Source organism: Cutaneotrichosporon cavernicola (assembly GCF_030864355.1).
Source record: "Cutaneotrichosporon cavernicola HIS019 DNA, chromosome: 1".
Lineage (NCBI taxonomy): Eukaryota > Fungi > Basidiomycota > Tremellomycetes > Trichosporonales > Trichosporonaceae > Cutaneotrichosporon > Cutaneotrichosporon cavernicola.
The window spans coordinates 1778893-1799335 of NC_083393.1; the positions used below are offsets into that span (position 1 = coordinate 1778893).

General features: G+C 59.1%; 6 protein-coding genes across 6 annotated transcripts; 3 read left to right on the forward strand and 3 right to left on the reverse strand.

The window, feature by feature from the left end:
• Positions 1-577: 577 nt before the first annotated feature.
• Positions 578-4835, forward strand: CHS3 (uncharacterized protein; the record flags this gene model as incomplete). The annotated part of the gene is made up of 4 exons (XM_060602811.1): positions 578-863; positions 921-1827; positions 1877-4784; positions 4818-4835. The coding sequence occupies 4 exons, from the start codon at positions 578-580 to the stop codon at positions 4833-4835; spliced, it is 4119 nt and encodes a 1372-aa protein (XP_060453210.1).
• Positions 4836-5066: 231 nt separating this feature from the next.
• CcaverHIS019_0106630 (uncharacterized protein) lies at positions 5067-6297 on the reverse strand (the record flags this gene model as incomplete). Its single annotated transcript, XM_060602822.1, has 3 exons — positions 5067-5263; positions 5303-5980; positions 6012-6297. The coding sequence occupies 3 exons, from the start codon at positions 6295-6297 to the stop codon at positions 5067-5069; spliced, it is 1161 nt and encodes a 386-aa protein (XP_060453211.1).
• A 328-nt stretch (positions 6298-6625) lies between these two features.
• KAP120 (uncharacterized protein) lies at positions 6626-10079 on the reverse strand (the record flags this gene model as incomplete). The annotated part of the gene is made up of 12 exons (XM_060602833.1): positions 6626-6857; positions 6899-6956; positions 7006-8020; positions 8057-8237; positions 8283-8454; positions 8490-8598; positions 8631-8785; positions 8819-8914; positions 8952-9234; positions 9270-9342; positions 9377-9738; positions 9774-10079. The coding sequence occupies 12 exons, from the start codon at positions 10077-10079 to the stop codon at positions 6626-6628; spliced, it is 3042 nt and encodes a 1013-aa protein (XP_060453212.1).
• Positions 10080-10345: 266 nt separating this feature from the next.
• TRM61 (uncharacterized protein) lies at positions 10346-11827 on the forward strand (the record flags this gene model as incomplete). Its single annotated transcript, XM_060602844.1, has 7 exons — positions 10346-10408; positions 10444-10551; positions 10586-10854; positions 10891-10985; positions 11022-11080; positions 11114-11204; positions 11241-11827. 7 exons carry the CDS (start codon positions 10346-10348, stop codon positions 11825-11827), a joined length of 1272 nt encoding a protein of 423 aa, XP_060453213.1.
• A 618-nt stretch (positions 11828-12445) lies between these two features.
• CcaverHIS019_0106660 (uncharacterized protein) lies at positions 12446-15970 on the forward strand (the record flags this gene model as incomplete). Its single annotated transcript, XM_060602855.1, has 13 exons — positions 12446-12728; positions 12799-12818; positions 12886-12913; positions 12950-12955; positions 13077-13099; positions 13187-13337; positions 13396-13612; positions 13665-13782; positions 13867-13984; positions 14036-14200; positions 14235-14831; positions 14875-14945; positions 14993-15970. The coding sequence occupies 13 exons, from the start codon at positions 12446-12448 to the stop codon at positions 15968-15970; spliced, it is 2775 nt and encodes a 924-aa protein (XP_060453214.1).
• A 328-nt stretch (positions 15971-16298) lies between these two features.
• On the reverse strand, positions 16299-19130 carry CcaverHIS019_0106670 (uncharacterized protein; the record flags this gene model as incomplete). The annotated part of the gene is made up of 7 exons (XM_060602866.1): positions 16299-17276; positions 17314-17413; positions 17455-17590; positions 17652-18012; positions 18051-18060; positions 18104-18333; positions 18390-19130. The coding sequence occupies 7 exons, from the start codon at positions 19128-19130 to the stop codon at positions 16299-16301; spliced, it is 2556 nt and encodes an 851-aa protein (XP_060453215.1).
• Positions 19131-20443: the final 1313 nt, after the last annotated feature.

Here is a 20443-nt window from a genome sequence, read left to right on the forward strand (position 1 = left end):
GGAGGGTGCTCTTAACTGCGACATTTATATCGAGCAATCTAGCTGCTAGCTGACTGCTCACGAGATGTCGAGCAGTGCCAGTTAGGTTGGGAAACCAAAGTTGGTGCATAGTGCATCGCATCGCTTGGCTTTGTTATCCAATTCCCAGCACGAAATCATTACAGACATTGCAACGTCCCTCTCTGTGAAACCAAGTCACACTGCCAACGTCGTCGATGAACACATAGGACGGACTGGGATCTTGGCAGGCGCACTTGTGTCGTCAAGTCAGGTGGCAGTATGCGATCTACTCCTCCTCCTTGTGTCTCTCAACATCTCGATCCATCTACGTCTGCCTACGCCTTCCCTTCATTTCACCCACATCTCACTCACCCATATCTCTTGCTGTGCTGTTGCTGACCCTTTCCCAGCTAAACTGCTGCTCGACTGCACCCATCCTTTCTGGATTCGACCTACGCTCTTTAACTTGCCCTCGACACGGACCATGCAACTATAAACGGCTTCTTCAGGGCATTGCAAACAATTACACCTGCAGAACCGGCACAACGACGACCACAGCGTTACACATCGACCCGACATGTCGCGCCCACCAATCAATACAAATGTGTCGTTTGACAGGGGAGGCGGGCCTCCCCGTCCGCCTCCCAAGGGCGGCAACTCGTCAAAGCACTACGAGAATGCCGTGCCGACTTTGGGCTACGAGGAATCCGGCTACGCCTCGGGGTCCTACTCCCAAGGCGGTGCCGACGTACGGAGAAAGAAGTCTATGGTTCGCCCCGAGCGCGAGCGCATCGAGCCCGGCCATCGGTTGTATCACTACCAGCAGCACGCGGCTGACCAGAGCGTCCGCGTGCACCCGAGTGGTGAGTTGCACTTTCCGTTTATGTGTTCATTGCTTCGACGATGCTGACTCTTTCCAGCAACTGGCAACCAGCCGTACGCTCCTCACAGAGGAGGTGCGTCGGGCCTCCGCCGCGGCAAATCTGTGCTCGGCCGCGAGGGCGACCAGGAGACGAACGAGTCTGGCCTCAATCTGTTTAAGCGTGGTGCCACCATCCGCCGCAAGGCGTCACGCGCAGCCCCACGCCCCAGGCAGGTTGCGCCTTCGGCGCCTCCGCCTCCGCCAGAGAAGCCTCGGGGCTGCTGCAGCAGCATCGCTCCTGGCCCCGTCGACTGCTGGATGATCTACTGCTTCGTCATCACCTGCTGGATCCCTCCCTTCATCCTCTCCGGCGTGTTCGGCAAAAAGACGCCAGAGGCCCAGCGCGCGTTCCGGGAGAAGATGGGCATTGTCGCTATCTGTGCTGGTCTTATGGCTATTGTCGGTTTCATCACCTTCGGCTTCACCCAGGTGGTTTGTGGGAACCATGGACTGCGTGTCAAGGGCGGCCAGGTCAACAACGGTTCGGTTGTGAATAACGGTTACGTCTACGACCTTGCGGACTGGAAGCACCCCGCTGTCGCCGGCAGCGAGTTCAACGGCACCAACAGCCCGATCTGGATGGACGAGTGGCAGGCCGGTGGCAAGGACATGAGTTTCCTGTTCCAGAGGGTGAACCTGAAGTGTCGTGGACTTCTCACCCCGGGTCCTGCTGCGACCTCGGACATGAAGGGCCCTGGTGACACCATGGCGTGGTACTTCCCCTGCCGCCTCGTCGCCCAGAACATGACTGAGCCTGTCGACAAGACTGGCGCCGAGAGTGGTACAAACTGCCACCTCTCTGTCTCAGCCCGCCAGGAGCTCGGCAAGATGCCAGCTGATGGTATCGTCTACTACACTTGGGACCAGGTCGCCGTCCAGAATCGCAACCTTGCGGTCTACAAGGGGTGAGTTTTTGGGTTTTGTGATTGTGACCAGTCATGCTGACATGTGCAGCTCCGTTCTTGACTTTGGTCTGCTTGACTATCTCGACCCCAATTTGGTCAAGTATCCTTCCTTCTTCAACACCCTCAAGGGTGGCAATGACACGTTCCAGGGGCGCGACGTCACCTCGGTGTTCGTCCGCGCGAGCTGGGAGCCGTACGGCGACTGTCTCACCGACATCATCCGTGTTGGCTTTGTCGACAGCATGACCATCGGCTGTGTGGCGTCGCAGATCGTCCTCTACGTGTCGCTCGTGTTCATCCTGGGCGCCGTGATGATCAAGTTCTTCATGGCGCTCTACTTTGGATGGTTCATGAGCTGGCGCATCGGCAACTTTGAGGGTGAGAGCTACAAGGACCGCATGAAGCGTGCCGAGGAGATCGAGAACTGGACCGATGACATCTACCGTGCAGCGCCTGGTTACATGCGTCCCAACGCGCGCGACGGTTCGCCTCGTCCTGGCAAGAAGGGCCATTTCCTGCCGAAGCAATCACGTTTCAGCAAAGCGGATACGATGATGGTCAGCAACTCGCGCCCAAACACTAGCTACGGCAGCCCCTTCGACACCCCCCGCCGCCAGCCGTCCAGCTTCTACGGCAACAAGCTCACACCCCCTGGCTCGCCCATGCTGCACGGCTCGCGTTCTTCGACCTCGCTCCAGTTCCGCGCTGAAGGCTCGCGTGCTTCGCTTCAGGAGGTCTGCCCGTTCCCTCTCGTCAACGTTATCCCCCAGCCCGCGCCTGACTTTGAGCCGTTCGGCTACCCGCTCGTCCACACCATCTGCCTGGTGACGGCATACTCCGAGTCCATTGATGGTCTGCGCACGACTATGGACTCGCTCGCGACGACCGACTACCCCAACAGCCACAAGTTCATTCTGGTGGTCTGTGACGGTATGGTCCGAGGCTCTGGCTCCAAGCAGTACACTCCCGACATTGTGCTCAGCATGATGAAGGACCTCGTCGTACCCGAGAACGAGGTCGAGGCCCACTCGTACGTTGCGATCGCGGACGGCCACAAGCGTCACAACATGGCCAAGGTCTACGCCGGGTTCTATGCCTACGACAATGACACGGTCGAACCATCCAAGCAGCAGCGCGTGCCAATTGTACTCGTCGCCAAGACGGGTAACCCTCTCGAGCGCAACGACGCCAAGCCCGGTAACCGTGGCAAGCGCGACTCGCAGATTGTGCTCATGGACTTCCTCCAGAAGGTCATGTTTGACGAGCGCATGACGACGTTCCAGTACGAGTTCTTCAACGCCATTTGGCGCTGCACCGGTGTCTCGCCCGACAAGTACGAGACGGTGCTGTGCGTTGACGCCGACACCAAGGTCTACCCGGACTCGGTCTCGCGCATGAACGCGTGCATGGTCAACGACACTGAGATCATGGGACTCTGCGGCGAGACCAAGATTGCCAACAAGCGCGAGACGTGGGTGACCATGATCCAGGTCTTCGAGTACTACATCTCGCACCACCTGACCAAGGCTTTTGAGTCCGTGTTTGGTGGTGTCACCTGTCTTCCTGGCTGTTTCTCCATGTATCGCATCAAGGCGCCCAAGGGTGCGACCGGCTACTGGGTTCCAGTCCTCAACAACCCAGACATTGTCGAGCACTACTCGGAGAACATTGTCGACACGCTCCACAAGAAGAACCTTCTTCTTCTCGGCGAGGACCGTTACCTTTCGACGCTCTTGCTCAAGACGTTCCCCAAACGCAAGATGGTCTGGTGCCCACAGGCAGTGTGCAAGACGATCGTCCCCGACACGTTCAAGATTCTTCTCTCGCAGCGTCGTCGCTGGATTAACTCGACCATTCACAACTTGTTCGAGCTCATGCTTGTCCGCGACCTCTGCGGCACTTTCTGCTTCTCCATGCAGTTTGTCGTCTTCATGGACCTTGTCGGCACACTGGTTCTTCCCGCTGCCATTACGTTCACCCTCTACGTCGCTGCGCTGGCCATCCGCTCCGCCATCGAGCCCGAGAAGCAGCAGACGCCCACCGTCTCACTTATTCTGCTCGCCTTCATCCTTGGTCTCCCTGGTCTCCTCATTGTCATCACATCCCGCAAGATGGTCTACGTCGGCTGGATGTGCATGTACTTGCTCTCGCTCCCGGTCTGGAACTTTGTCCTCCCCGCCTACTCGTTCTGGCACATGGACGACTTCTCTTGGGGTGAGACTCGTAAGGTCGCAGGCGAGACCAAGGAGGAAGTGGGCCACGGTGACAAGGATGGCGAGTTTGATTCGTCGGACATTGTGTTGAAGCGCTGGGCCGAGTTCGAGCGTGAGCGCCGCTGGCGCGAGGGCACCCCCTCACACGACTCGGAGTACGGCGCGGCGTTGCGGTCCAACTCGCCAGGCAACAGCCGGATCAACCACCGCCACTCGATGGTGTCGACGTCCGAGACGTACCAGTCGGGCTTCAACACGGCCGAGTCGCAGGGCATGCTGCGTGCCGACGCGCAGGGCTACCTGCACGGTGGGCAGTACGTCGCGAGCCCAGTTGCGGGCGAGGACAGGGATATGGCTTCTCTCGGTCTGCCGAGACACGGTGAGCCCTCGATCATCTCGTCCGAGTCTGGGTACTCTGGTGGCCGACCCAGCCGCAGCCCCGTCGACAACCGCAGTGCGAGCTACGGCGTGGGCTACTCTGAGGAGGAGCAGCCGATGCTCTCTGGCGGCATGTCGCAGGACCACCGCGGCGGTGTTTCTGAGGAGCACGACACGTACCGGCCTTCCCGCAGCCAGGCCGCGCCTCAGCGCGGTGTGTCGCTCGTCGACCCAGGCGTTGCACCAGTCTCGGCGGCTGACCCTGTTCGCCGAGTCGCCCGGCAGCACAAGCGCCACTCATCGGGCCGCGGTGTGACGAGCCCCGTGTCCTCGTCCTCGCACCAATCTAACCTTCCTCCCGGAGCTGTAAGTTTGCGTCGTGGACATAACTGACCCCAGGCGCCAGCACGGTACTAGAACGACCTCCTCCACGACCCTCACGGACATGGGCTTAGCCCGCCCTTCCACGGACATTTCGGTAGCGGCAGTTGACTGTCCCGTAGTTTGATAAGACTGATGAGATATTCACGCTAGACTTGTTGGTGAGCGGTTGGTGAATTGGTGAGCGCGATAAACTGCTTGTTGCACCAGACTGCATGGTGTCAAATGGTACGATACTGAACACAAGTTGGAGAATCTCAAACGTCTCTAACGACCGCGCTTAATCATGGCGGGCAGATCCGTCATGAATCCTTTCGCACACTGCCGCACGCGCTCGGCGTCCTGCGGTCGCGCGCCAACCGCAGCTGTAATCGCCTCCCATCCAACCAGCCCACCATTCGTAACGGTCCGGATATGGGCCCCAGGCCCAGCCGTACGCCCACCATACTGCCCGAGCATGAGTGCTTGTGTCTCAGCAACAGCAAATTCGTGCGAGGACTCACCGAGGATGTTGGCCCGCACCTCCCCACTAAGGACCTTTGACCCGCGCCCGACCGCAGAGTAGCGGGGCTTGGACTCGTCCTCGTCCTCCCCCTCCCCCTCGTTGGAATGAGAGTGGGCGTGATGATCGCACTCGGGCTGTTGTGCGCAGTTGGGCCGCGAGTGCCGGCAGTGCTGGTTTGACTGGCCGTGCTGGCTCTGGGCTTGCTTGCTCGATCCCGCATTCTGGCTCGACTTGCTCTTATGCTCCTCAACGTGTCGCGGGCAATCATGGCATTTACAGTGGCCCTTTCGCCCTTTTCCGCCTTTTCCTCGCCCCGGCTCGTATCGCCGAGGCGGCTCCTCTGGCGTCGGCGCACCCACCTCGTGGATATCACGCAACTCGTCGTCCGACTGTGGCTCGGCTTTCGCGCTCTGGATTGGGAGGCCAACATGGGGCACGGCGTCGCCGTGGTCGTCGAGCCAGATAACCTCATCGCTGTCCGAGTCGTGATCCAGATGAGGGTCGGCGGGGAGGAACAGGGGTATCCGTCGACTATTCTCATGGTTGTCGGCGCTACGCGTGACGACGTCCAGGTGGGATGGGGCCAAGGCGTACGGCCGTTCGCGATTCACCATCGTGCGCGGACTGTCGCGGTCGCGGTCGCGGCGTCGGCCTTTCCGAATTCGCCCACATTGGCCTGTCGTCAGCTCGCCCAGTAAGAGGTGTACCGAAATACTTGGTACGGTGCGCTTGCCACAAGTCGTAGGTCGGGAAACGGCGGCGACAGTCGGCACATCGAAACGCGCGGGCTTGGGGTGGGGTCGGTGGGTGAGCGGGGTAGGAGGCCGAGGGGCTGGGAAGGGAAGGGTTGGGGATTGACGCCAGGTATTGGGTCTGGAAGAGGTTCAAGTTGGCGACGCCGGTGCGGTCGGCGAACACACTCGGAATGACGCTGTGGAGGACTGGCGATGGAGGGTCCGCGTCGACGCCGACGTCCATCTCGATCTCGCTCATGGTGCCTAATGTGAGGAGAATGTGGTGGAGATGTTGAGATGTGGATATGTGGACAAGATGATGAGAGAGCGTGAGTAGTGGCAAGTGTAGACCGGGGCACGCGAGGGCGTATCGGTGCGAGTTGAGAATCGAGGCGCAGTGAGCCAGATTGCGCCTCAGATGCGAGTCGAGGACGCCATGACGATGACCCGCGCCGCGCCCTTGCCATACAGGCCATGCAGAAGGTATGATCAATGCTAAGTAATAGTCTACAGGATATTCTATGGGTGTACTCTGTTCGCCTCATTCGCTCCGACGCCGCCACCCTCGCGCTCGACTGCAAGGACTCCTACTGGAGGAACTTTTGCAGGCTGTTCTTGGTCCCTGCATCCGCCTTATCCCAGTACGGCCCCAGGCCGACATTCTGGGCGCGCGTAAGTACGTCCACCACGAAGCCGCGCAGCGGCACAGCGTAGGCCGGATCGGCGTCCTCGAGCGCCTTGCGGCGCACCCCCTCGGGCGTGTGCTGGATGTCGCCCCAGATGACCGAGTTGTCCGCACTCCAGTGGTTGACGGTAGTTCTGGTGTCAGCTCTCTGAAAAGCAATCAACTGAGGACTCACTCTGGCCCGTTGCCTTCGGCCGGCTGCAGCTCGCCAAGCACGTCGAGGAACATGTTCACTGCAATCAGCTGCTACTCATGGTGGTCCAGCTGGACTCGCACACTCACTGAACTCGCCGTCGAGGCGGTCGAGAGCCTCGGTGTGGCCCGTCGTGAGGAGGGCACCGCAGCCCATCGCCACAGCCTTGCGTGCGCGGCTCTCTCCGACATAGTCAAAGTTGCGCCACATGGCGTCGAAGATCTCCTCGAGCTGCTTGTGGGGGTCGCGGCCGTTGCGGCGCGCCTGCTCCTGCGCAAGCTGGAAGAAGAGGGCTTGGTCCCGGATCGCGATGCGTGATAGGATGCCAAGGTAGCCGGCGAGGATGGTGCCGGATGCCTTGTCATCTTCGAGAGCCGTCAGGATCCTGTTGTAGAGCCCTGAGTCGAGGAGGGCAGGAGCGAGCGCCTGCAGCGGACCTGCGTGCACGAGCGTCTGGAGGGTGGCAAGGCAGCCGACCACGTTGCTCTGCATGCGGCCTGATGTGTCGATCGCCTTCAGCAGGGACTGGCAGATGCCCAGGCCAAACTGCTCAACGAGCCCAGCCGCGTCCAGGAGGATGTACGAGTCGAGCAGCGGGAGAAGCCGGAGGAGTAGGTCCATGTTCTCGCCAACGGCCGCAATAAGACCCGGGACAAGGGAAATCAAGCCAGTCTGCGGCGTAGGCTGGTATGGTGACGCGGCATTCCAGAGCGCAGTCTGCCACAGGATGATGCCGTCCTCCTCGAAGAAGTCCTTGGCAGGCGGCTGCAGACTCTCCTGGATCAGTGGGATGACGAGCTCCATCAGGTTGCCGGACGACTCCTTGGCAGCCGCAACGATCTTGGTTGTCAGGACGACAAGAGACGCCTTGAACAGCCACTCTCCCTCTAAGCCGGTCGCGCTCTGCCAGAGGCCGGGGATGGCCTGAGCGATGGTGGGAAGGTACGGCAGGATCTTGTCCTCGACGCGCTCAATGATGACGCCCAGCGAGTCATTCACGTAGCGCTTGCCGTCTAACGTCGCGGCCTCACCGAGGAGCTTGATTAGCCCCTGCACCGACTTCTCAATGTACGGGACGAAGTACGCGACCTCGAGCTCCCACAGCTGCTGTCAGTTTGCAATATGAATGCCGTAACTCACGTCAACACACTCCTTCACAGAAATCGCCGCGGTGAGGTTGACGGCCATGTCGGTCGCCTCGCCACGTTCTGTGAGGAGGTGGAGAAGGATCTCCCAGACGAGAGGGAGCTTGGCACACTCCTCATCCGAGCCCACCCACTGGCCAATGAGCCAAGCGACTCGACGCTTGAGGATGCGGTGGCTGCCATTAGCAGCTATCAACACAGTATTGCTCAGCTGCACTCACAGAGGCTGTCCCTGACCGAGCCACGAGCCTATGCCATGGAGGAAGGCGTTGAAGTCGATACCTTGGCCGGTATGACCCTGGCTGTACGTCGCGAGGGAGCGGCTTAAGCGACCCATGGCGCAATACACGGCCTCCTTGCGCAGGATGTTTGGTAGATCGGAGGGAGGAAGAGCTGCACGAGTTAGAAACATGGCGAAATAAACTCACCTTCAGCCTCGCCGAGAATCTTGATCATCTCAGCGTCGATAGGCTTGCGATCTGGCGGGAGGTGGCGACAAGCGTTGTTGAGTGCGATCAGGACGCGCTCAGCGCATGGCTGTTGTCAGTTGAGTCACTTGCGGAACCTACTCGGAACTCGAACGCCCATGCCTCCCCGTCGTTATTCTCCGCGACGAGCCACTCTTCAGGCTCGTCCTCAAGCGCCTCGAGATCGGTCGATGTGAGTGGCAGTAGCTTGTCGACCAACAGGTGGAGCGCTGTGAGGACGAAGTCGGGGGTGAAGACTGAGTGAGTTGTGGACACATATTTAAACTCACTGTCCTGGTGGTCGTGGGCGAGGATGGGAAGAATGTCCTTGAAGAGGAGCATGCCGAGGAGGAGGAAGCGCTTGGGGTAGGGGTTCGTGTCGGAGTCTGATGTCAGCAGGGTCTGTCAAACTGAGCAGCTCACCGTCATTGGAGACCGCGCCATCACTGCCGGCCATGACGCCACCGACAGCGCTCCACCACCATCCAACTCCGGCGGTAGCGCCCTCGAGCTGGCACCAGCTCTTGGCGTCTGTGCCGATCATCCAGCGCCACCACTTGCCAATGGCGCGGAGGTGCTTCGCCAGCGACTTCATGAGCTTGTTGAACTCAGGTGGAGTAGGCGTGGGTACGTGTGCACAGAGGCGCAGGCGGTGGTCCTGGATAATCGGCGCGAACTCGACCGAGTGCCGGAGCAGGAGACGGATCTGGCGTCAGCGAACTTTGACAGAATGAAGCTTACGTGCTCGAGGCCCTTGGCGGACTGCAGGTTTTTGGCCTTGCCCCAATGCCACTGGCAAAAACGAGCGAGCGTCCTACTGTCAGTTTGTCCTATTCACGTGAACTCACTTGAATGCGTACCGACCCGCCTCGTGGACGACCCAGTCTGAGGAGCCTGCGCGCTCTCGCGCGCTCCAAATCTCGAGCACCTTGCCGAGGGGTCCGACAAATACCTGCTCGAGAGACTGAACGACGAGCGCGCCTGTCTGGATCTTGACGCTACGCCACTCCTTGACGAGGGCGTTGATCGTCCACATCGTGTTAAGGAGCACAGTGGCGGTGGCAGGATCGAGGGGGTTCTCACCAGTTGCCTCCAGTGCTGCGACACATTGCGCAAGAGGCTGGAGGAGGCGATCGGGAAGTTCGGTAAAGGTGCGAGGGAGCTCTATGCGTGCGATGCTGACGAGCAACCCGAGCTGCGGGCGCGCGATCTGCCATCAGCTCCGCAACCGGTCGTGTGACGCACCGCAAAGTCAGGCTCCTCGAGGAATGAGAGGAGACATGAGCGGACCTCGCCCTTGCGACTGTCAGGAACCAGCTTTGAGCGCCATTTCGTCTTGAGCTCGCGGCCGGTGATCACACTCGCGAGATGGCGCTCCTGCTGCGAGAGAGAGTGGTCGGCTGCAAAGCCCTGGAGAACGACGAAGAACTCGGGTTGCTTGAACAGATCGGTGAGCTGCTGCTGGTCTCGAACATAGGCCTCATTGCTGCTCGGGTTTACGAGCGAGTGGAGGAGCGCGCGCAGCTCTGGATGCTGGGCGGCCATGGTCATGTTTGTGAGAAGGAAGAGTGATGAGATGGATGAACGTCAGCTTTGGCATGGGCCCCTCAAACTGTAACTTGGGCCTTTTGCGCCACCGTCGCGTCCACTCTCAATGATCTGTCATCTTATCAATCAAAAATCATAATGACACATCATAATGTCGTGCCTGATCTCCCATCCTTATCCACAAAGTTGACAAGTGCGCGTCCACTTTTACGCAATACATACAACCTCACTTGGCCACCAAAGACGAGCCGAAAGAGCTTCCCACGATCATGGACCCCATGTTCCATTCCCGCGAAGCCATCCAGGAGGGCGACATTGTTATCATCTTCATGGTGACCTGCCCCTTCTGTCTCATAGCTTACCTCAGTCGCGCGACAACATGACGGCCATTACCGTGACAAAGGGCCAGACGTTCCATAACAAGTTTGGCAAGTATGTCCACGACGAGATGATCGGGATCAAGTTTGGATCCAAGGTAGGGCGTGTTATTGGCGGGGAGCTGACGGCAGATGCACTCGCCTCCACCGCAGAGCGGGTATATCCACCTGCTACGGCCCACGCCCGAGCTGTGGACGCTGTCGCTCCCGCACCGCACACAGATCCTGTACATGACCGACATTGCATACATCGCCATGCGGCTTGGTGTGCGCGTTGGCGGCAAAGTCATCGAAGCGGGAACTGGAAGTGGGAGTATGACGCACTCGTTGTCCCGCACTGTTGGGCAGCGGGGGAAGGTGCACTCGTTCGAGTACCACAAGTCACGTTTCGAGAAGGCTGGGTGAGCTTTCGTAAGGACTGTGTTAGCTGACAGCAGAGAGGAGTTTGTGGAGCACGGGATGAAGAACATTGAGCTGCAACATCGCAACGTGTGCAAGGACGGGTTCGGTGACGTACGGGATGCGGAAGCCAGTGAGCTTACTTGGTGCTTTCTGAAGCTGACGACAGTCTTCCTCGACTTGCCAGCCCCATGGGAGGCGATTCCCCACGCACCCGAAGTGTTGAATGTAAGTCGATCCCGAATCTTGCGCTAACGGCAGCCCAATGTCATCACCCGCATTTGCTGCTTCAGCCCATGTCTGGAACAGGTGCTGAAGACGGTGACCGCGCTTAGAGCCGAGGGTTTCTCTGGTGAGCTAGCTTGAACCTATCAGAACTGACGGCCAGACATTTCCACCCAGGAGGTCCTCACGCGCACCTACGACCTCATGATGCCTCCACCACCCGGCTCGCACCACCTGAAGTCTGTGTCCTCCATTACGCAGCGGTTGCGGTCACATGAGAAGCGCAAGGAGGAGCGCCGCGTGATCCAGATGCGCAACGCACGCGAAAAGGTGCGCCTTGCCAAGGAGGCGGCCGAGGCGGAGGAGGCAGCGGCCGCCTCTGAAGCGGCCGCTGGAGAGGGTATGATGGTGGATGGAGACGCGGTTGAGACGAGCGAGAAGCGCAAGCACCCAGATCCCGAAGTGCCTGAGCCTGAGGCGAAGAAGTCGCGCCCCGATGACCCCGAGTTCGCCCCTGAGAAGACTGCAGAGGACGATCCCGAGGCGCTGTACGACGAGCCGAAGATCGCGTGGTCGTCGATGGTGCTCACCAAGCCGTCACAAGAGATGAGGGGCCACACATCATACCTGACGTTTGCGACGCTTTACCCGGCATCGATCCGGACGCAAATCAGCGCTCAAGTGGACACGACAGCGCTGCCAACTCGTGCGGCTACCCCGGCAGCGGCAGCGGCGGCGGTGGCCGAGTGATGCTCGAGGGGGGTATGACGACAATTCCGAGATCCGCTCGGCGAATTGACGGAGGCAGAAGTGTGGCAGATTGCCCAGTAGCGCCCCGTAGCCCAAGTCAGCTGGGCGGATCTGGGTGGACGCCAAGAGTGTGAGTGGAGCATGAGGATGGCTACGGATGCTGGGCAATGGTGTCGTATGGCCGTATGTGCGCCTTGGGTTGTGCGTGCGAGTCATTGTCAATGCGACTCTTCAGGTAATGTAATGTATGCATTAGTTCTAGGGGAGGTGATGATTTCAATCGGCCGAATAGGCCCGTAAAAGTAAAAGGTTAGCATGGGGAGGGGGAGGGGAGGGGGAGGGGAGGGGGAGGGGAACAGTTTGGGCGGGCGAAAGAGTTATCAGATAACGCCCACTCTCCGGTTTTCACCGTTTTACTCCCGCCCAACACTAACATCTCGCATCAACCTCCCTCCCACAACTCGTCCTCTAGACTGCTGCTAAACTCATTCCCTGCTCCCTGCTCCCGTCAACACAACAGATAACCCATCCTCTATATTCACGGGGTACAAGTACGCGCCCCCGTCTGGCGTTTGACCCACCTGGCACTCCTGGCACTCCCGTCCGCCCCGCCCCGAGATGTCAAGTTCGGGGCAGAGCTCGCCCAACATCCCGATCGCGAGCTCGTCCCGGCCGCTCCTCCCCAGCCAGCCGCAGCGCAAGGACAGCTACCCGGCTCTTAACCCAAGCGCATTATCGCACGTCTCGTCTCCTGGTCCAGTGAGCGGACCGGCGAAGAGGCCACTGGCTCCGGCACCAGGAGGCGACGCACGCCCCGAGCGGAAACTTATGGACCGGCCTCAGAGCATTACCGACCCAATTTCTGGCAAGAAGAAGCGCGTCAGCCTAAGTTGTGCTCAGTGTGCGTAAAACCTTCCCCCCTTTGCCACATTCCACTTCCTGATCGTACCCCCGTTCCATTCTAATCCTAGGTGCAAAGAGGAAGCAGAAGGTTGGTTGGCCTGGTCCAGGGTCTTGGCATACACAACCAGCCATTTAGACTTGGTGCTCACTTTCAGTGTAATCGCGAATATCCATGTCAACATTGTGAGTTTACTAGGTGATGCATCGCTAACGCGCCAGGTGTCGGTGAGTAGAATTTATTACAATCCAATGCGTCTACTGTACCCGCACGCGCTAGACAAGGTCAATGACCTCTGGAGAGTCGGGCACTTGAGTCCGCATGACAATATGCTGACCCCTCTCGTAGCACGCAAAGTCCCTGAATTATGTGTGAGTTCAACTTGACCGGTGACTTGTGCCGCGGCAACTCACCCTCACCCTCACCATGCCCATGCATGCATCCATACTGAACCCCAGGTCCCATATACCCCTGTACCGAGTAGCTCGACGCACCAGCTCGATCAGGCCACGACAGACCGCCTGGAGCGTATGGAAAATGTCCTTTCTGTGCTCGTCCGCCACAACCCCGGTGTGGGCGGGTATCAGGCTGTTCGAGAATGGCTCAGTTGTGCGTTGTAATTGGCTGGTCTGCGGAAGCCCGGACCGGACTGGATGGCTGACGGCAGCGTCCACCTTCCAGCGATTTGTGAATTCAACCCCGTCCACACCAGCGAGCCCCCTCGTGCCGCACAAGTTGGCTCTGGGGCCACCGGTGCCCATTCGCACTGCGGGGCTAAATGAGCCGCAGCCGATCCCGCCAGAAGACATCGAAACGATGGAGCGCGGTGGCACGGCAGACGAGGAGGCGCGCGTCGGTAAGGGTTGGCTGGGCGAATTGGAAGGGTGAGTAACCTAGGTGGCAGTGCGGCGTGCCTGTCTCAAGCTGATCCCACAGTGGCGTGCCCGAGGGCATGCGCATCGACGAGAATATTACCATGCGCCTAGACGTGCACGGAACACCAGCCGAGAACCTGCAGCAGCTGATCCGTGACTGTGGCGTCAGCCCACACAAGGTGGGTGCCATCGTCTAGAATTCAAATTTTGCCTGCGGAATAATTTTTACTCAATTGCTTGCAAGTGAGACCAGCTGACACCAGGTCCAGGAACTTATCCAGGAGCTGCCGCCGAAGCCATTCGCGGATAGGGTGATTGACTGGTATTTCCAGCACCTGAATCTCGTGCGGTACCCTATTGACGAGCGCCTCTTCCGGACCTGTGCGTGGCCGAGAACTGACTGGGCAATGTGTAGGATATGACTGACGATAGCGTATGAGGACCTGTACTCGAAAAAGAGGAGTGTGGACCCTGCAAACCTGAGAGCGCTTCCGCTTGTGTTCATCGTGCTCGCGATGGCTGTGCGTCTAGCTCCAGATCACTGGGCGGGCGACGACCAGACGCGGAAGATCTCGAGTTTGAGGATGTACTGGAGCTGTCAGTTTGTGAATGTAGATAAAGCTGACGGCAGCGCGACGGAGTATCTTGATTGCGACAGCGCTCGAGTCCGAGTCGATCGAGCTCGTGCTCACGCGTCTCCTGAGCGCCATCTACCTTGTACAAATCCACGATCGCCGGCTGACAGAATGTTGGTCTCAGCTCGGAGCGTCATTGCGCACGGCACAGGCGATCGGGCTGCACCGCGACGGCTCAAAACTAGGTCTCGACCCATTCCAGACTGAATACCGCCGCAGACTGTGGAGTTACCTGTACCACGCGGACCGGCTGTACTCGCTCATCCTCGGGCGACCGCCGAGCATCGGCGACGCGTACACGGACACGCTGCCGCCGTCCAACATTGACCTCTCCGAATTCAAGATTGGGCCAAACAACCCGCCTGGCCCAGCGCCACAGGCGCGTCCGTTATCAGAGCCGACCACTGCCACATTCCTCATCCTGCGGCGTAACCTCAGTAGCATCATTGGGCGGATTGTGCACCACTTCCAGAAGCTCAATGAGCCTGCGCAATACGCCGACGTGCAGCGTCTGCAGGACGAGCTGGATCAGTTCACCAACCATCTTCCCCCGCACTTCCGCATGCGCGATGCCGACAAGAGGCTCGACAAGCGTATGTCCATGTTCTCCCTCCGCTATAATTACTGACGGGCCAGAGTACTACTGGCTGCCAGTACACCGATTCATGCTCCTGACCGAGGTGCTCGTAACAACGATTATTTTACATGTAAGTGGCGCGAATGTGGCACTTTCCATTCACACAACTAATGTCAGCGTCCATGGCTCCTCCGTCGCCTCAGCAGCAATCGCTACGCCGCCAGCCGAACAGCATGCTTCGAAAGTGCCAAGATCGACTTCCAGATCCGGCAGGACTTCCAACGCGAAGTGCCCGACTTCAAGCTGTTCGCGATAACCGGCCAATTCAAAATGTTCAACAGTGCAATGATTGCTGGCATTTCAGCCATCATCGACCCCCGCGGCCCAGATGCCGACCAGATGCGCCGCATTCTCACCACCTTCCTAGAACAGCACCCGTGGACCGAGATGGCGGGGCTAGACGAAACGACGCGCAAAGAAGTCCAGATCGTACACACGTTGAGTCGGCGCGCAGCCCAGATTTTCGAGGACACGATGGCGCCCGGCGAGTTGAACGCACAGGACAAGGACTCTGTCACTCTCCTCTTAGCTCTGCGCCAGGGCGAATTGATGGAACCGGGTTTCGGCACGCCGGTTCCCACGCCTTCACCTGGTCCAGGCCCAGGCCGCCGCCAACCCCCTCCCACTCCGTGGGCGCGCTTCGCGCCGCCCAATGCGATGCAGTCGCCCAGCGCGCACGAAGAGGACCACTCCCAGCGCCTCCTCGACCAGTGGCTGAGTGCGAACGCGTCCCTTGCCGGCGGGGGTATTGGTGGGCCAGCGCTAGCAGTCGAACCCCCAGGAGTCAATTACCTCATGGCCGGTCTTGGGGGGATGGCGCTTGTGCCAGCCTCGTTTCCCGCGACGCCAAACCTCAATGCCCCGACTCCCGTTCCGATGGGCGGTTTTGTTTGGCCACACGCGGATGAGACGCTCACTAGTGCGCCCAGCGTCGAGAGCTCGTTTGCGTTCCCACCCGCGGGACTTGATGGGACTGCGCTGGGTGATCCGGGAGAGAATAGCGACGAGTATTGGAATACACTTATTGACGGGATCCTCGGGACGACGGGGGCTAACAGTAGCATGGCGGCTGCTAGTGGTGGGAATAACTCGTAGATCCTAGACTGGAGTAATTGAGACACATCGAAGTACACATGTACATGTGCATGCACATGCTATTTGCTCTTCTTGAGTAGGAGGGGTGTACAGTTGAGAATGGAGCCATGTTCGACATGGTGTTTCGGCCGCCGGGACGTTCGAGGTACATGTACCTGCATGCTCGCTAGGAAACAATGCTAGTGTATAAACAGCGTCTGCGTGTATTTATTGGGGCGTAATGCATTCGTACAGGTCGTGCTAACATAAGTGGATACAGGTAATGGGTCGCCGCCCGGGCGATGCGATGATGTGCAAGAGAAAAATGTTTGTTGTGTCGTGTCGTGTATCACAACTGCTGTGGGGAGACGGTACCGCCTGTGTGATCCGAGCGAGTGCGCTGCGTCGGAGTTGCGTCGAGAGATAGAGGTTCGATAGCGGGCACGATCTTGCTGCTCACGGGCGTCATCTGTGACGGCGTGATGGTTGGAGGCGGGGTCGTCGCGTCGGGCGACTCGGCTAAGAGCACAGGGGAGTCGGCCATGAGAGGAGAGTCGGCCATAACGGGAGAGTCGGCCATCACAGGCGAGTCGGCCATCACTGGCGAGTCAGCCATCACAGGCGAGTCGGCCATCACAGGCGAGTCCGCGAGCATGAGTGGCGAGTCGTGCTCGACGGGCGAGTCGGCCATGAGGACCGGAGATTCGGCGATGAGGTTCGGTGAATCGTGCACGTCAGCAGGCGAAGCCACCTCCACTGGCGACATGCACGTCGGGGAACCGACCTCGATGGGCGACGCCGCGATTCCCTCGGGCTCCTCCGCGAGCTCCCGCGGCGCGGGGTTCGGCATGGTCTTGGCCGGGCCCTTGCGTCCAGTCCCCCGCGCAAGGTCGGTCTTGAGTGGCCGTAGGCGCGCCCAGCCGACTGGCTTCTTCTTGTTGTTGGCAGGCGGCTCTGGCGTGTCGTCCCGCTCGGGGGAGGACACAATCGTGGCCCCCTCGTCCTCGGACATCTCCAGCGGTGTCTGCACACCAGTCACGGCGTCTGGTAGGGTATACGAGTCCATCGAGCCGGACGTCAACGATACGTCGCCGTCGCTCGGCGATAAGCCCGTCCGCGCCTCGTGCATGACCGACATCTGCCGGAGGCCAACGGCGCGCCGCATCTTGTGCACCGCGCGTACGACGGTGAAAACCGATCTGAGCGAGATGAGCGCGTTGTCGACTTCCTCCTCGGTCGGCTCCTCGAACACGTTGCCATAGTAGAACAGGTTGTCCTCGACACTCCGCATGGGCTGCTGACCCCAGGCATTGACCCACGAGTTCTCCTACATGTCAGCTGCTACCTCGCCCACGTCTACTCACGCGGATCTCGGTCATGGTGAACCGCTGATTGGGGTCTTTGCGCAACATTCCCCTCATCAAGGTCTTGAGGTCGCGGTGCCACTCATCAGGGATCTCCGGTCTGACGTCAGTGTCGCCCACGGCCCCGTCGCCCATGCTCACTCCTTCTCGCGGACCATCCACATGAGGTCTACCGCGTTGGCGACGTTGAACGGCAACTTGCCACGCAGCATGCAGTATAATGTCACACCCAGCGCCCATATGTCGACCGCCTTGCCATGGACTTCGCCAGTGTTGGCTGACGTCAGTGGCTGCGAAGAACGCCTCAACGCCTCAACGCCATACCCATGGAAACTCACCATTGAAACTCTCGGGGCTAAGGAAAGCGGGACTCCCGCCTGTTGCCTTGATCGTGTCGTCCCCTTGGAACATCTCGGAGACACCAAAGTCGGCCAGCTTAACCATGTCGCGCTCCTTGGTAAACAGGATGTTGTCAGGTTTGATGTCACGGTGTGCAATGCCGTTCGCGTGTAGGTACTCGAGGCCCAGGCAGATCTGGCGGAAGTACTCGCGCGCTTCGTCTTCTGTGAACGGCGGCTTCTCGTTGGTGGGTTCGTACCCCGGTTCGACCTTCATGAGCACACCACCGGGAAGATATTCCAGAACAAGAAACAGTCCGTCGGCGTTCGGTACCGAGATCGCCTCATAGAGCTTGGTGAGCTGCGGTCAGCGTGGCTGGGTGACGTAGAGCGACGTACGTTTGGGTGGCTGGCGGTCAGCAAGGAATACGATGCGCGTGCGGAAAACTCACTCAAGTTTCTTCATCACGGCAACCTCGCGTCGGATCAGGGCGAGTGGGTCCTTCTCGAGCATTTCGTCGTTTACGAGGGTGGCCGTGTGTTCCGACAGCGGGGGCTCTGTCGCGGCAGGGAAACGGCCGGGACGGAGGGGACGGCGGTTGCGACGCTCGCGCGCCATCTGCGCCTGGCGCTCCATGAGCGCCTGTCTCTGCAAGCGCGACTTGGAGAACTCCTTGATCGCCTGACTGTCAGATATCGCCCTGTCATACACATCTTGGACCGCTGCGGTCTACTTACGTATTCCGTTCCGTCGCCAACGTCAATGCCGAGGAAGACAGACGCGTATGCTCCCGATCCGAGGCCATGACCGATCTTGTACTGGTTGACGACGCGAGCTCCCTCGTCGTCCTGGTGCTGTAAGCCTAGGGTGGTCTCGCGCACGACGTGCGTCGAGCTATGACGCTTGTGGCTACGCATGATCCTCTCGCGGTACTGGGATGGACCCGGGGACGATGGAGACGGTGTGCGCTGTGCCGAGAAGAGGTGCGGGGATGATTCCGTGAGGCCGACGGGCACAAACGTTGGCGGTGATTGGAGTAGGGCACTGTCGTCGCTCTCCTTCTCCTTGCCATGCGAAGCCATGCTCTCGGACCGAGGGACAGGCGTGGACGCGACGCGGAGCGGGACGGCATGGGGCGGCAGCGGGGGACGTGCCGCCTGCGCCTCCCCTGATAGTGAACCACCGGTTGGCGCGTCCATGTCTGAGTTCTCGTCGGGCGAGTCGTACTGCACGGTCTCCTCGGGAGTGGGTTGGAGTGAGGACAAGGGAGCGCTGGGAAAGACGTTGGGTGGGCCAGAGTTAGCAGGTGATGCAGCTATGGGTGTGGGAGGGACGACAACGGTCTCGGGAAGCAAGAGGTCTGCGGTCTGGAGGCTGTCGCCGGGGCTGGCTGTACGGGAGCGCGACCCGGTGGGTGTTGCGATGGTGGGAAGGGTCCCGCGTGGAATTGGTGGCTGAGGTGGCCGATTGACAGTCATGAGCGGGTGCCGCAATGAGTGAGGAAGGTGTGGAGAGGAGAGAGGAGAGAGGAGAGAGGAGAGAGAGAAAAGGATCTGGAATGATTAATGAACAAGGTGGGGCGTGGGATGTGATGGAGAGTGATGTAGGAGAAAAGGAAGGAAGGAAGGAAGGGGAGGGGGAGTAAGGGATAGGATGATGATGGATTCGATTTGACCGTGCCGAGAAACGTCAGTTATACATTCTGCAGAATGTCGGATTCCAAGGTCACATGGGAATTGCACTACTGCCTCACAATTCCCTCGAGGCGGCCACTCATTCTCTACTAACCTGCTGACCTGCCGACCTGCTGCGGCTTCAAGACAGTAGGTTTCTGCGCATCTGGCACGGTTATTACATTACAGTAATCCTTGAGAACATGCATGCAGGTAGAATGGCGCGCAGGGTAAGCACATCAGCAAGGGGCCAGGGGATGGCGTCCATAAAGCGCCTGGCGATCCGACGACCATATGGCCATGGCTGTCTGTTCCAGGTCCAACAGCTCGACAGGCCAGTTGCCTAGTGGCGCTCAGGGTGACTAGACATTAGCTTTTACATGTGACCATTCAGCAGCCAAGTATTCTGTATGCTGCAGCTTGCAGCTTGCAGCATGCACATATCCACCAAGAAGAGACTTGCGGAGGGAGCGGAGCTTGACTCTGGTACTGTGGTCTAACCGACATGTCTGCGCCGCAGTCGCGTTGCCGAATTATCCAGGAACCGAGGATACTGGGGTTATGAAATCTGACAACGAGGTCCATTTCGGACCATTGCTGCGCGGTGCGCGTGGTTACAAGTTACAGGTTGGCAAGTTGACCAAGACTCTTTAGGACTGAGACTGAGTCTTGACTATATCGACTTAGCAGCTGCCTGGTGATAAGTCGGACTGTTGCCGAATGTAGTGCCTGCCAAGATGATCTGCCGAGGGTATTCATTCAAGGTCTCAGGGTCAGGTGAATGACTCAGGCCGCTCGGACCTACGTTGACTTGAACATGGCCACATGTAACATGCCAATATGCCAAGTTGCATGGATACCCAGTCGGGATACCCAGTCGGGCCGCTCAATCTAACAAGGGTTCACAAGACTTTGAGGCTTTGGCTCTAGGCTCTAGGCTTTCTTTAAACAGTTTCCTGGTCATGCTGGTCAATGAAATCAGTGAAACACATGATCCAATCTCGATCACCTCACCTCATTCTTACGTTGTTACTACGTTGTTACTACTATGCTTACCCTCTCTTGCGCCAATCCGAGTCCAGGTCTACCAGTCCTGTAATGATGATAGGGCCTTTCTG